Source organism: Mustelus asterias, chromosome 11, assembly GCF_964213995.1.
Source record: "Mustelus asterias chromosome 11, sMusAst1.hap1.1, whole genome shotgun sequence".
NCBI classification, from domain to species: Eukaryota; Metazoa; Chordata; class Chondrichthyes; order Carcharhiniformes; family Triakidae; genus Mustelus; species Mustelus asterias.
Genome location: NC_135811.1, coordinates 6,131,105 through 6,147,003, shown reverse-complemented (window position 1 = coordinate 6,147,003; position 15,899 = coordinate 6,131,105). Strand labels below are relative to the sequence as shown.

General features: G+C 47.2%; 1 protein-coding gene across 3 annotated transcripts in view; it reads right to left on the bottom strand.

Moving 5' to 3' along the window:
* Positions 1–1,790: 1,790 nt before the first annotated feature.
* Positions 1,791–15,899, bottom strand: part of LOC144500349 (uncharacterized) — a 30,536-nt gene continuing 16,427 nt past the window's right edge. The window contains exons 7-9 of one of the 3 annotated variants that reach the window (XM_078223103.1): positions 8,911–9,009; positions 6,598–6,696; positions 1,791–4,841 (exon numbers count right to left, since the gene is read on the bottom strand). In XM_078223103.1, the coding sequence (XP_078079229.1) occupies positions 4,770–4,841; positions 6,598–6,696; positions 8,911–9,009 (270 nt within the window). In that variant the 3' untranslated portion in view covers positions 1,791–4,769. Of the gene's footprint in view, positions 4,845–6,597; positions 6,697–8,910; positions 9,010–15,899 lie in introns of all 3 variants that reach the window. The other 2 variants (XM_078223102.1, XM_078223104.1) reach the window with 2 other exon arrangements.

Sequence of the window (15,899 nt, the reverse complement as noted above, 5' to 3'; positions counted from 1 at the left end):
TCCACACACACAGCCACCCAAGGCCAGAATTGGACTTGGGGCCCTGGCACTGTGAGGCAGCAGTGCCAACCACTGTGCTACCGTGCCACTCCGGTAAGCCACATACTTCAACCACACATCCGTACCATAACTAAGACCACCTTCCCATCTTTGTTTTCCTTTATTCTTTCACAGGATGTGGGCACCGCTGATAATTAAGGTCAGCATTTACTGCCCATTCCTGATTGCCCTTGAGTGGCTTGCTAGGCTATTTCAGAGGGCATTTAAGAGTCAACTACATTGCTGAGGCTCTGGCGTCACATGTAGTAAGAAGTTTAACAACACCAGGTTAAAGTCCAACAGGTTTATTTGGTAGCAAAAGCCACACAAGCTTTCGGAGCTCTAAGCCCCTTCTTCAGGCATCTCCACGTCACATGTAGGCCAGACCTAGTAAGGACGGCAGATTTCCTTCCCCAAAGGACAGTAGTGAACCAGATGGGTTTTTCCAACAATCGACAATGGTTTCATGGTCATCAGTAGATTCTTAATTCCAGATTTTTGTTGAATTCAAATTTCGCCATCTGCTGTGTCGGGATTTGAACCTGAGTCCCCAGACAATTATCCTGACTCTCCAGATTACTGGTCTAATAGAAAATACTATTGCCTCCATTCGGGACAAGGCAATACAGGGCTATGGGGAAAGTGCAAAGGGAGTGGGACTTACTTTAATAGCTCTTTCAAAGAACTATCACAGACACGATGGGGCAAATGGCCTCCTTCTGTGCTGTATGATTCAATGCTTGAGGAATGCCACATTACAATGAGATGTTCTTAAACAATTCTCAAGACTTGGTGGGTCCTGTGTTGGTGATAGGGCTGCCAATTCTCTTTGGGTGTATTCCAGAAGCTTTCGTCTCATGACTTCCCATATCAAAGTGCCCTGCCCCACTCCCACCAATAGTCTACCCTCTAGTTCCACTGCCTTCCCACAACCAATTAGAAAGCAAATAGGCTCTTTGTTATCCAATTGGATGAACAATGAGATGTTAATCAAACAGCTTTCTTTCTCCCATCTTAAATTAATTTATTCAAAGAAAATGCAAACAAAGGATTTCTTTAATGGTCGCTCTGATTTTTCTCCAACATTGTCAGTCATGGTTGTGTTCTATCTGGAGATGAATCTCCAATCCCTGAAGACTCCAGGGCAAATCTGGAGGGTTTGCAACACCAGCTTGTCTGGAACAGGGAAGAGGAGAGATGTCCTTTTGCGATGTAAAGATGAATAATTATTCTTCAGATTTTTTTGATTATCTTCAGGGATCCACAAGATATTTATATAAAACTTCCCCAGGAGAGTAAATAGTAGAGTCCACGATAATCTATGTCACTACCCATTCTGGGAAAGAAATGAGTTTGATGGGCTGAATGGCCATTTCTCATTCAACATGTTTCTACACATTCAGGGGTGGCACAGTGGCCTCACAGCGCCAGGGACCCAGGTTCGATTCCCGGCTTGGGTCACTGTCTGTGCAGAGTCTACACATTGTCCCCGTGTCTGCGTGAGCTTCCTCTGGGTGCTCCAGTTTCCTCCCACAGTCCGAAAGACGTGATGGTTAGGTGCTAAATTCTCCCTCAGTGTACCCAAACAGGCGTCGGGATGTGGCGACTAGGGGATTTTCACAGTAACTTCATTGCAGTGTTAATGTAAGCCTACTTGTGACACTAATAAATAAAATTAAATGTTCTGCTATCCATATACTTCTCTTCAATAAATCTACAGGGTTAAGTCCTGAATTTAGTGTGGAAAAAAATGACCACATAAAATATATTTTTAATGCAGAAAACAACACATATTTACTTAAGTGGACACATTTTACAAGTACCAATATTGAAAATATTGAAATACAAGCAACTTAATTCTCACAGGGATACAATAACAGGAGAAGGCCATTCAGCCTCTCAATCCTGTTCTGCCATTCATTTCGATCTTGCCTGATCTGCATCTCAACTCTATTTACCGATGTAGGTTCTATATTCCTTGGTTGCCTTACTCAACAAAGCTCCATCAAACCCAGAAATAAGCAAATTACTGCGGATGCTGGAATCCAAAACAAGAACAGAGAACGTTGGAAAAACTCAGCAGGTCTGACAGCCTCTGTAGACATGATGTGGAGATGCTGGCATTGGACTGGGGTGGGCACAGTAAGAAGTCTCACAACACCAGGTTAAAGTCCAACAGGTTTATTTGATAGCACAAGCTTTCGTAGCGCTGCCCCTTCATCAGGTGAGTCGAGGAATGGGTTAACAAACAGGGCATGTATAGACACAGACTCAATTTACAAGATAATGGTTGGAATGCAAGTCTTAACAGGTGATCATTGTCTGCACCTGTAAAGATTTGATTACCTGTTAAGACTTGCATTCCAACCATTATCTTGTAAATTGAGTCTGTGTCTATATATGCCCTGTTTGTGAATCCAATCCTTCACTCACCTGATGAGGGGACAGTGCTCTGAAAACTCATGCTACCAAATAAACCTGTTGGACTTTAACCTAGTGTTGTGAGACTTCTTACTGAGCCTCTGTAGGGAGAGAGAACAGAATTAACATTTCGAGTCTGTTTGACCTTTCATCAGAGCTCTTCCAGGGGATGTTATAATGGGGGAACAAAGAAATGGCTGACCAACTAAATACTTACTTTGGTTCTGTCTTCACAAAGGAGGACACAAATAAATAATGTATCTGAAGTATTGGGGACACAGGGTTTAGTGAGAGGGAGGAAATCAATATTAGTAAAGAAATAGTTGGGGAAATTGGTGGGATTGAAGGCCAATAAATCCCCAGAGCCTTATAATCTACATCCCAGAGAATTTAAGGAAGTGGCCCGAGAAAGAATGATACATTGGTAGCCATCTTTGAAGATTCTATAGACTCTGGAAAAGTTCCTACAGATTGGAGGGTGGCCAATGTTACCCAACTATTTAAAAAGGGAGGTGGAGCGTAAGCAGGGAATTATAGACCAGTCAGCCTGACGGCGGTAGTGGGGAAAATGCTAGAGTCCATTACCAATGATGTTATAGCAGAGCATTTGGAAAACAATGGTAGAATCGGATAGAGTCAGCATGGATTTACCAAAGGGAAAACATACTCGACAAACCTACTGAAATTCTCAAGGATGTAACTGGTAAACTTGATGATGGGAAAGCCAGTGGATGTGGTTTATTTGGACTTTCAGAAGGCTTTTGACAAAGTCCCACATAAGAGATTAGCATGTAAAATTAAAGCACACAGGATTGGAGGTTGTGTATTGAGCTGGATAGAAAATTGGTTCGCAGACAGGAAACAATGAGTACGAATAAATGGGTATTTTTCCAAATTTCAAGCAGTGACTAGTGGGGTATCGTAAGAATCGGTGCTGGGATCCCCACCTATTCACAATATATATTAATGATTTAGATGAAGGAATTAAATGTAATATCTCCAAATGTGAAGGTGACATAAATCTGCTTGGGAGGGTGAGCTGTGAGGAGGATGCAAAGATGCTTCAGTGTGATTTGGACAGGCTGCGTGAGTGGGCAAATACATGGCAGATGCAGTATAATGTGGATAAATGTGAGGTTTTGGTAGCAAAAACAGGAAAGCAGATTATTATCTGAATGGCTATAGATTGAGAGAGGGGAATGTGCAACGAGACCTGGGTGTCCTTGTACAGCAGTCGATGAAGGTAAGCATGCAGGTGCAGCAGGCGGTGAACAAGGCAAATGATATGTTGGCCTTCATAGTGAGAGGATTGGAGTACAGGAGCAGGCTTATCTTGCTGCAGTTATACAGGGCCTTGGTGAGGCATTAGGAGTTAAAGGGATTAAAGGATATGGGGAGATGGGAACAGGCTATTGAGTTGGATGATCTGCCATGATAATAATGAATAGTGGAGCAGGTGCGTCAGAGCCAAATGGCCTAATCATACTTCTAGTTTCTATGTTTTCTATGATGAAGAGTCAAATGGACTCTAAACATTAACACTATTTCTCCCTCCCTACAGATGTTGCCAGACCTGCTGGGTTTTTCCAGCATTTTCTGTTCCTCCATCAAACATAGGCCAGAAAATTTCAATCGGCCCATAGCACCCACAGTGCGTTCCTGATTTTCACTGTACCCATTGTGTAAAAAAGTGCTTCCTAATTTCATCCCTACACACCTAGCTCTAAATGTGAAGATTGCAGCCTATTGTTCTGGATTCCACAACCAGAAGTTGTTTCTTCCACATCTACTCTAACAAATCATTTGCGGCACCTCGATTAGATTATAATTAAAACTTCGAATCTCAAGGGAATACAAGCCAGGTTTATGCAAATTGTCTTCATAATTTAACCCCTTAAACCACAATATATCATCCTGGTGAAGTAGCTTCTCATGAATCCCTCACTTCTCATCACAACATAAACAGCATCATATGTTTGCGATGTCCAGATCACATGTCCGTCACAGGTGTATAATATTGTTCTGTTATTCTGAAAGGCATGAATTATGATGAACTTGTTTTGCTTTATGAGTCTATTTTTAATTCTCCACCCCAACCTCTTTCCAAAACACTCAACATCAGTCAGCGGTGACTAAGTGTCAGGTCGACTTGGCTTTCGACTGACTAAACTGCTTGCGATGTGTATCCTGTGGCCATTAGTGACAAGAGAAGACAAAACACGACCCAATTGTTGGCTCAATTGTTGGTTCCAGAGATATTTCCAGTCTTCCGGAAGATTTATCTTGCTTTCACGTGCTATAGTTAGCTGCTATTTTGCCTGGACAAGTGCATCTTTGGTATCCAGTTGCCACTGCTGTACCAGATCAATTGGAGTCTTCCCCTGCTAAAGTGGAAAGGAAACTCAAGGTGTAGCCACTGATTTTATTCAGGCAAACATGGCAGCCAATTTGTACAGAGTGACCTTATAGACTTTGACCTTCAACCTTTCACACTCTGATCTCTAGGAAGATGCGCCCTCGTGAGTTTTATGAGCCAGCTGCTTAATCCATTAAACGTCACCAGAAAATGTCAGAATGGCAGGTTGATATGCATGATGAGATGTCACACTGGTTCCATCTCATTGGTGTGGTGAGACCAAACACTGGGAGAAGTCGGGGTGCATTCATTTTAAAAATCTTTCTTGGGATATGGGTATTGCTACCGATGCACTGGCCTTGGGATTTTTACCTACCCTTAATTACCTACCCTTAATAAATGAACTGCCTTCTTGAACCAATGCTGTCCTTGTTGTGTAGGTGCTGTTAGGGAGGGAATTCCAGGCTTTAAACCCAGCAACAGTGAAGGAATGGCAATATATTTCCAAGTCAGGAATTCCCATGCATCTGCTACCCTTGTCCTCATAAATGGTGGAGGTCAAATGTTTGGAAGGTGCTGTCGAAGGAGCCTTGGTGAGTTGCTGCAATACTTCTTGTAGACGGTACACACGGCTGCCACTGTGCGTCAGTGGTGGAGGGAGTGAATGTTTATGGTGGTAAATTGGGTGGCAATCAAATGCGTTGTTTTGTCCTTAATAACCCAATAAGACCACAGCTCTTTCTTACTTTCATAGAATCATAGAATAAAATCAGAATCGGAATCCCTACAGTACAGAAGAGGCCATTTGGCCCATCGGGTCTACACCCACTCTGACAGAGCATCTTACCCAGGCCCTCTCTCCTGTCCTATCCCCATAACCCCACACATTTTGCCATGGCTAATCTATCTAACCTGCACATCTTGGGACACTAAGGAACAATTTAGCATGGCCAATCCAACTGACCTGGACTGTGGGAGGAAACCGGAGGACCAGGAGGAAACCCACGCAGACATGGGGAGAATGTGCAGACTCCGCACAGGCAGTGACCCAAGCCAGGAATCGAACCCGGGTCCCTGGCGCCATAAAGCAGCAGTGCTAACCACTGTGTCACCGTGCCACGCTTGATTTTAATTACTTTGACCCTGCAATTTGGGGTGGGCTTAAGGATGAACAAGACTTACTGTACCAGCAGTGGATGATCAGGTACCAGATAATACTGCTCCCAACAATCTCCATGAGAAAAAGACACACTGCACCATCTTTAACTTGCTCATTCAGGCTCTGAGAGCAGTCGTCCTGATCTCTTCCCCATCATCACAGTGGTTAGTGCTGCTGCCTCACAGTGCCAGGGACTGGGTTCAATTCCAGCCTCGGGTCACTGTCTGTGTGGAGTTTGCACATTCTCCCCGTGTCTGCATGGGTTTCCTCCGGGTGCTCCAGTTTCGTCCCACATGCCAAAGATGTGAGGGTTGATTGACCATGCTAAATTGACCTTAGTGTCAGGGCGATTAGCAGGGTAAATGTGTGGAGTTACGGGAATACAGCCTGGTTGGGATTGTGGTCGGTGCAGACTCGATGGGCCGAATGGCCTCCTTCTACACTGTAGGGATTCTATGATTCTATTCTATGATTCTACCGTAGAATCCATTAACTCTAAGCTCAGTGTCAGCTACCACTCCTTCATTTCCATTCACTCCTTCCCAACTCATGGTAATCCCCTACGCGATGACTTCAGACCTGGAATCTTCTCAACAGGAAAGATCCCATGGGGAATACTTACCATATTTTTGGCTCTCAAATTAGCTCCTTGTAAAATGAGCAGCTTTGTTATCTTGTATCGGTTTAGTCGGACAGCATCATGCAATGCTGTATCTCCCTCCTGCAGAACAAAGAGCAAAAGGCAATGAGTCCCTGCTTTGTAACGCTTTGGACTTCCTTATTTCACCCCACCTTATTTCCCAACCCATTTCTTCCACCTTTTAATTCCCCTTTTGTCTGTCTAACACCACTGATTTGCCTGACTGATATCCAGCTACTTTCCAATTTCTTATTGAATAACACTTACATCAAGTAAGCCCAGGGTTTGGAATTCACTGTGGCGTGGGGTGATTGAAGTAGAGAGTATTTCAGGAGAGGGAAAAGGCAGCACAGGAATCTGAAGTCTGGTGGAGAGAGACAATCAGAGTAGGAGGAGGTTCTTTTTTGTATCCTTTCACGCGATGTGGGTGTCACCGTCTAAACCAGCGTTTATTGATCATCCCTAATTGCCCTTGAGAAGTTGGTGGTGAGCTGCCTTCTTGAACTGCTGCAGTCCATGCGGTGTAGGTATACCTGTAATGCTGTTAGGGAGGGAAATCCAGGATTTTGACCCAGCGGCAGTGAAGGAACGGCAGTATATTTCCAAATCAGGATGGTGAGTAACTTAGAGAGGAACTTAAAAGTGTTCCCAGGTATCTGCTGCTCTAATTCTTCTAAATGGTATAGTTTTGGGTTTTAGAAGGTGTTTCAAAGGAGCCTTGCTGAGTTGTTGCCATATTCCATCACACCCCTGACTTGTGTCTTGTAGATAGTGGACAGACTTTTGGGATTTCACACGGAGTGAACTGAATTGGCTGAAGACTAGCATTTGTGTTGCTGGGGACTTCTTGCTGAGGCTGAGATAGATCATCCGCTCGGCACTTGTGTGGAATGAATGTTACTTGCCACTCAACCAAGCCTCAACGTTTTCCGGGTCTTGCTGCATATGCTCACGACTGCTTCAGTATCTGAGGAGTCGCAGATGGTGCTGAACATTGTGAAATCATCAGCAAACATCCCCATTTCTGATCTTATGTTGGAGGGAAGGTCATTGATGAAGCAGCTGAAGATGGTCAGGCCTGGGACACTACTCTGAGGGACTGCTGCAGTGATGTCCTGGAATTGAGAGGATTGGCCTCCAACACCACAACCATCTTCCTTTGTGCCAGGTATGACTCCAACCAGCGGAGAGATTTCCTCCTGATTCCCATTGAAATCCAGTTTTGCTAGGGCTCCTTGATGCCATACTCGGTCAAATGCTGCCTTGATGTCAAGAGAAGTCACTCTCACCTCACCTCTGGAGGTCAGCTCTTTTGTCCCTGTTTGTAATCAAGGCTGTAATGAGGTCAGGAGGTAAGTGACTGTGGCAGAATCCAAACTGAGCGTCAGTGAGCAGGTTATTGCTGAGTAACCACTGACATTGCCCAGGTGGCCTTGTTTCTCCACGGAATTTTCTTGGAGACTGGATTCTTGGTTTTTACCTGTATTTCCACCTGTGTTTTGTTCTGTCCTGTAAGGAGGTGGCACATTTTCTGATTTCTAATTCCAATGTTGGGCGTCAGTGGAAACAGGAATCTGTGTTTCCACTTTCCAGATACCAATGGAATTGCTCTGGATTCCCAGGATTCCCTCTTTTTATTTTATTTGAGCCTCAAAATGGCCAATGGGAATGGAAGCAGCGCAGTTTCAATGGGAATACATGAATTTGACACTGATTAGAAGCGGAATCTTTGGATAATCTCTTCTTACCTGACCCGGAGGTGCTTAAATTCATTATTTTTTTCATAGAATTCCTACAGTGCAGAAGGAGGCCATTTGGCCCATCGAGTCTGCACTGAAAACAATGCCACCCCAGGCCCTATCCCCACAACCCCACACATTTATCCCGCTAATCCCTCTAACCGACACATCCCGGGACACTAAGGGACAATTTAGCATGGCCAATGCACCTAACCCGCACATCTTTAGACTGTGGGAGGAAACTGGAGCACCCGGAGGAAACCCACACAGACACAGGGAGAACATGCAGACTCCGCACAGACAAAGACCCAAACCGGGAATCGAACCCAGATCCCTGACGCTGTCAAGGAATAATATTATATTCTACCCGAGATGCAATAGGAGCAGCACGCTCTTCAGGGGCAAGCCTAAGGGGTTTAGGATCGATGAGGAGGAGCTGCATAAGACATGAGCCTAGGCTGAGATTCTGAGCAGGACTGCATCAGAGAGGGATTAGTAGAGACCTCAGAGTTGATTATGCAGCTGCGAGATCTGGTTCATCAAAAGTAAACTTTACCCTGTCCTTGGCGTTAATATCAATGCCACAAGCGATAAGGTGCTCTACACATTCCGCATGACCGGTCCTGGTCGCGACATGTAAAGGTGTACTCAGCAGCTGCAATCGAAGGAAGAGCAAATAAGCACACAGCAACCTAAATGATTAACTGACTGGAATATTCTCCCAACAGCTTCCCCCATTCCTATCACCATTAAACAGTGCATAGAAACACAGAAACATAGAAGATAGGAGCAGGAGGAGGCCATTCGGCCCTTTGAGCCTCCTCCACCATTCATCACAATCATGGCTGATCATCCAACTCAATAGTCTCATCCTGCTTTCTCCCCATAACCTTTGATCCTGCGGCACGGTAGCACAGTGGTTAGCACTGCTGCTTCACAGCTCCAGGGACCTGGGTTCGATTCCCGGCTTGGGTGACTGTCTGTGTGGAGTTTGCACATTCTCCTCGTGTCTGCATGGGTTTCCTCCGGGTGCTCCGGTTTCCTCCCACAGTCCAAAGATGTGCGGGTTAGGTTGATTGGCCATGCTAAAAATTGCCCCTTAGTGTCCTGAGATGCGTAGGTTAGAGGGATTAGTGGGTAAAATATGTAGGGATATGGGGGTGGGGCCTGGGTGGGATTGTGGTCGGTGCAGACTCGATGGGCCAAATGGCCTCTTTCTGTACTGTAGGGTTTCTATGATTCTATGATTCTGTTCGCCCCAAGTGCTATATCCAGCCGCCTCTTGAATATTTTGATTTGATTTATTATTGTCACATGTATTAGTATACAGTGAAAAGTATTGTTTCTTGCGCGCTATACAGACAAAGCGTACTGTTCATAGAGAAGGAAAGGAGAGAGTGCAGAATATTACAGTCACAGCTAGGGTGTAGAGAAAGATCAACTTAATGCAAGGTAAGTCCATTCAAAAGTCTGACAGCAGCAGGGAAGAAGCTGTTCTTGAGTCGGTTGGTACGTGACCTCAGACTTTTGTATCTTTTTCCCGACGGAAGAAGGCGGAAGAGAGAATGTCCAAAGTGTGTGGGGTCCTTAATTATGCTGGCTGCTTTGCTGAGGCAGAGGCAAAACACATTCAATGTTTTGGCATCAACTACTTCCTGTGGTAATGAATTCCACAGGCTCACCACTCTTTGGGTGAAGAAATGTCTCCTCATCTCCGTCCTAAATGGTCTATCCTGAATCCTCAGACTGTGACCCTGGTTCTGGACTCCCCCACCATCGCGAACATCCTCCCTGCATCTACCCTGTCTAGTCCTGTTAGAATTTTATAAGTCTCTATGAGATTCCCCCCTCATTCGTCTGAACTCCAATGAAAAGTTGAAGGAGACCATTCAGCCCACTGTGCCAGTGCTGTTTGTTTTGTAAGAGCTATTAGTCCCACATTCCCCTGCTCTATCCCCGGAGCCCTGCAATTTCCTTTTCAAGTTTTTATCCAATTCCTTTTAAAAGCCACTATTTAATCTACTTCCACCGCCCTTTCAGACAACATCTTCCAGGTCATAATGACTTCTTGTGTCACAGTAATTTCTCTTTTCCTTGGTTCTTTTACCCCAATTATCTTAAATCTAGAGAAAGAACACATACTTCTATAGCACCTTTCAACAACTCAGAATGTCCCACTCCACCTTACAACCAATAAGGTTTACTTTTTCAATTTAGTCACTGTTGTAATACAGGAAATTCAGCAGCCAATTTACACAGCAAGCTCCCACAAACAGCTATGGGATAATGGTTAAATTATCTGTTTATCAGATGTTGCTTAAGGGTTTTTAAAAATTCATTCATAAGTTCATAAGATATAGGAGCAGAATTAGGCCATTCAGCCCATCGAGTCCGCTCCGCCATTCGATCATGGCTGATATGCTCCTCATCCCCATTTTCCTGCCTTCTCCCCATAACCCTTCAACCCATTACCAATTAAAAATCTGTCTAACTCCTCCTCAAATTTACTCACTGTCCCAGCATCCACCAGACTTTGGGGTAGCGAATTCCACAGATTCACCACCCTTTGGGAGAAGTAGTTTCTCCTCAACTCTGTTTTAAATTTGCTGCCCCTTATCCTAAGACTGTGACCTCTCGTCTAGAATGCCCCACAAGAGGAAGCATCCGCTCCACGTCTACTTTATCCATACCTTTTATCATCTTGTATACCTCAATTTGATCTCCCCTCATTCTTCTAAATTCCAGAGAGTATCGGCCTAAACTGTTCAATCTCTCTTCATACGACAAACCCCTCATCTCTGGAATCAATCTAGTGAACCTCCTCTGAACTGCCTCCAATGCCACTACATCTTTCCTTAAATAAGGGGACCAAAACTGTGCACATGGGACATGGGCATCGCTGACTGGCCAGCATTTATTGCCCATCCCTAGTTGCCCTTGAGAGATGGTGGTGAGCCGCCTTCTTGGAACGCTGCAGTCCCCGGGCTCCGGGTTGATCCGCAATGCCGTTAGGGAGGGAATTCCAGGATTTTGACCCAGCGACAATGAAGGAATGGTGATATATTTCCAAGTCAGGATGGTGAGTGCCTTGGAGGGGAACTTGCAGGTGGTGGAGTTCCCAATTATCTGCTGCTCCTGTCCTTCTAGATGGAAATGGTCGTGGGTTTGGAAGGAGCTGTCTAGGGATCTTTGGCGAATTGCTGCAGTGCATCTTGTAGATAGTACACACTGCTGCTACTGAGCGTCGATGGCGAAGGAAGTGGATGTTTGTGGATGTGGTGCCAATCAAGCGGGCTGCTTTGTCTTGGATGGTGTCAAGTTCCTTGAGTGTTGTTGGAACTGCACCCATCCAATAATTATTGCTCAGGACACCTCTCTCGCTCATCTTCGAAACAGTGCCATGGGATCTTTCCATACACAGAAGAGCCAGACGTGTCCTCTGTTTAACATCTCTGTAAAACAGCCCCTCTGACAGTGCGGCACTCCCTCAGCACTGACCCTCTGACAGTGCAGCACTCCCTCAGCACTGACCCTCTGACAGTGCAGCACTCCCTCAGCACTGACCCTCTGACAGTGCGGCACTCCCTCAGCACTGACCCTCTGACAGTGCGGCACTCCCTCAGTACTGATCCTCTGACAGTGCAGCACTCCCTCAGCACTGACCCTCTCACAGTGCAGCACTCCCTCAGCACTGACCCTCTGACAGTGCGGCACTCCCTCAGTACTGACCCTCTGACAGTGCGGCACTCCCTCAGCACTGACCCTCTGACAGTGCAGCACTCCCTCAGCACTGACCCTCTCACAGTGCAGCACTCCCTCAGCACTGACCCTCTGACAGTGCGGCACTCCCTCAGTACTGATCCTCTGACAGTGCAGCACTCCCTCAGCACTGACCCTCTCACAGTGCAGCACTCCCTCAGTACTGACCCTCTGACAGTGCAGCACTCCCTCAGCACTGACCCTCTCACAGTGCAGCACTCCCTCAGCACTGACCCTCTGACAGTGCGGCACTCCCTCAGTACTGATCCTCTGACAGTGCAGCACTCCCTCAGCACTGACCCTCTCACAGTGCAGCACTCCCTCAGCACTGACCCTCTGACAGTGCGGCACTCCCTCAGCACTGACCCTCTGACAGTGTGGCACTCCCTCAGCACTGACCCTCTCACAGTGCAGCACTCCCTCAGCACTGACCCTCTGACAGTGCGGCACTCCCTCAGTACTGACCCTCTGACAGTGCAGCACTCCCTCAGTACTGACCCTCTGACAGTGCGGCACTCCCTCAGCACTGACCCTCTGACAGTGCGGCACTCCCTCAGTACTGACCCTCTGATACTGCAACACTCCCTCAGTACTGACCCTCTGACAGTGCAGCACTCCCTCAGTACTGATCCTCTCACAGTGCAGCACTCCCTCAGTATTGACCCTCTGACAGTGCAGCACTCCCTCAGTACTGACCCTCTGACAGTGCAGCACTCCCTCAGTACTGATCCTCTCACAGTGCAGCACTCCCTCAGCACTGACCCTCTCACAGTGCAGCACTCCCTCAGTACTGACCCTCTGACAGTGCAGCACTCCCTCAGTACTGACCCTCTGACAGTGCAGCACTTCCTCAGTACTGACCCGCTGACAGTGCAGCACTCCCTCAGTACTGACCCTCTGACAGTACAGCACTCCCGCAGTACTGACCCTCAGACAGTGCGGCACTCCCTCAGTACTGACCCTCTGACAGTGCGGTGCTACCTCAGTACTGACCGTCTGACAGTGCGGCACTCCCTCAGTACTGACCCTCTGACAGTGCGGCACTCCCTCAGTACTGACCCTCTGACAGTGCGGCACTCCCTCAGTACTGACCCTCTGACAGTGCAGCACTCCCTCAGTACTGACCCTCTGACAGTACAGCATTCCCTCAGTACTGACCCTCTGACAGTGCAGCACTCCCTCAGTACTGACCCTCTGACAGTGCGGCACTCCCTCAGTACTGACCCTCTGACAGTGCGGCATTCCCTCAGCACTGACCCTCTGACAGTGCAGCACTCCCTCAGCACTGACCCTCTGACAGTGCGGCACTCCCTCAGCACTGACCCTCTGACAGTGCGGCATTCCCTCAGCACTGACCCTCTGACAGTACAGCATTCCCTCAGCACTGACCCTCTGACAGTGCGGCACTCCCTCAGCACTGACCCTCTGACAGTGCGGCACTCCCTCAGTACTGACCCTCTGACAGTGCAGCACTCCCTCAGCACTGACCCTCTGACAGTGCGGCACTCCCTCAGTACTGACCCTCTGACAGTGCAGCACTCCCTCAGTACTGACCCTCTGACAGTGCAGCACTCCCTCAGCACTGACCCTCTGACAGTGCGGCGCTCCCTCAGCACTGACCCTCTGTCAGTGCGGCACTCCCTCAGCACTGACCCTCTGACAGTGCAGCACTCCCTCAGTACTCCACTAGGATTATCGGCCTAGGCCTGTGCCTGAGTGCCAGAGTCACATGACCACCTGCGTCCACTCAGCCCTGCCATTGATCACTCAATATGTCCGTCTTCCCAGTCCTTCCAGCGACCAATTGGAAAACAAGCAGGCTCCTCACCATCCGATTGGATGAATCCCAACTGTCAGCCCCACCACCTCATCTCTGCTCTTTTCAGAAATAATAAACAAAACTATTTTTAAAAATGAATAAAACACAGTGTTTTCTCTCTCCGATGGTTTCTGTCTGCTCGGTGGCACAGACGTGTCAGCTGTGATTCAGTTGGCAGCGCTTTGACCTCTCTGAGTTACAACATTCTGGGTTCGAGTCACATCAAGGGCTTGAATACAAGAATCCAGGTTGACAATCCAGTGCAGTTCAGGGGGAATGCTACACTGTTGGAGGTGCCGCCTTTCAGATGAGATGTTGAAACGTTGCCCCGCCTGGCTGCTTAGGTGGCTATCATAGAATCCCTCCTGTGCAGAAGGAGGCCATTCTGCCCATCAAGGCCGTACCGACCACAATCTCACCCAGGCCCTTTCCCCGTAACCCCACGTATTTACCCTGCTAATTTCCCTGACACTAAGGGACAATTTAGCATGGCCAATCCACCTAACCCGCACATCTTTGGAGTGTGGGAGGAAACCGGAGCACCCGGAGGAAACACACACAGACACGGGGAGAATGTGCAAACTCCACCCAAGCCGGGAATCGAACCCGGGTCCCTGGTGCTGTGAGGCAGCAGTGCTAACCACTGTGCCACCGTGCTGTGTAAAGAAGATCTGCCTGCTGTTCTGGTCAATACCAAACCCCTCAGCCAACATGATGAGAAAGGGTTAATCTGCTCATTACCACATTGCTGATAGTGGAAGCTTGCTGTGTGCAAACTGGCCACTGAGTTCCCTCCATTACAATAATGAATACACTTCAAACATATTTTACTTTTACTAATATTATTAAACGCAACAGAGTGCAGGAAAGATTTACTAGGATAGTTTGAGTTATAAAAGGAGAGGCTGGATAGACTGGGACTTTTTTTCCTGGAGTGTAGGAGACTTAGGGGTGATCTTATAGAGGTCTATAAAATAATGAGGGGCATAGGTCAGCTAGATAGTCAACATCTTTTCCCAAAGGTAGGAGAGACTAAAACTAGAGGGCATCGGTTTAAGGTGGGAGGGGAGAGATACAAAAGGGTCCAGAGGGGCAATTTTTTCACACAGAGGGTGGTGAGTGTCTGGAACAAGCTGCCAGAGACAGTAGTAGAGGCAGGTACAATTTTGTCTTTTAAAAAGCATTTAGACAGTTACATGGGTAAGGTGGGTAGAGAGGGATATGGGCCAAATGCGGGCAATTGGGACTGGCTTAGTGGTTAAAAAAAAAGGGTGGCATGGACAAGTTGGGATGAAGGGCCCGTTTCCATGCTGTAAACCTCTATGACTCGAAGGTGCTTTGAGACATCAGGTGGTTGGGAAAGTCGCTATATAAATGCACAATAAAAGCAAAATGCTGCAGATTGCCAGAGATCTGAAATAAAAAAATAAAACGTGTTAGAAAAACTCAGCAGGTCTGGCAGCATCTATGCAGAGTGTAACAGACTCCTCTTCAGAGCTGAGGCAGGTTGTAGCTTGGTTAGTCTGTGGAACAGTTCTGAAGGCTCAAACTGGATTCGAAAATTTGCCCGGAATTTTCCACCATTCACGTCGGCAGGAGGTCCCGCCAATGACGCATCCCTGCTGTGGGCTTCCTAGCGGTGAGGGTGCATTAAATGGGAAATCCCATCAATAGCGTTGAGACCAGAGGATCCCACCACCTGCCAATGGTGGGCCATCTCCACCGCAGCAGGTTGCGTGGAAAATCCTGCCCATTAACTCTGTTTCCCTCTCCGCAAATGCTGCCAGACCTGCTGAGAGTTTCCAGCACTTTATGCTTTCCCCGAGAGATTAACCTTTAGTTCCTAGAGACTCTGGCTGGGTAATATTGAGGGGGTTTGGAACCTTGTCCACCCATTCGTATAAACCTTCCAGCACAGGCCACTGGGGAATAGTCAGGGGCACGACTCCCTCCTTCTCTTTGGTAGC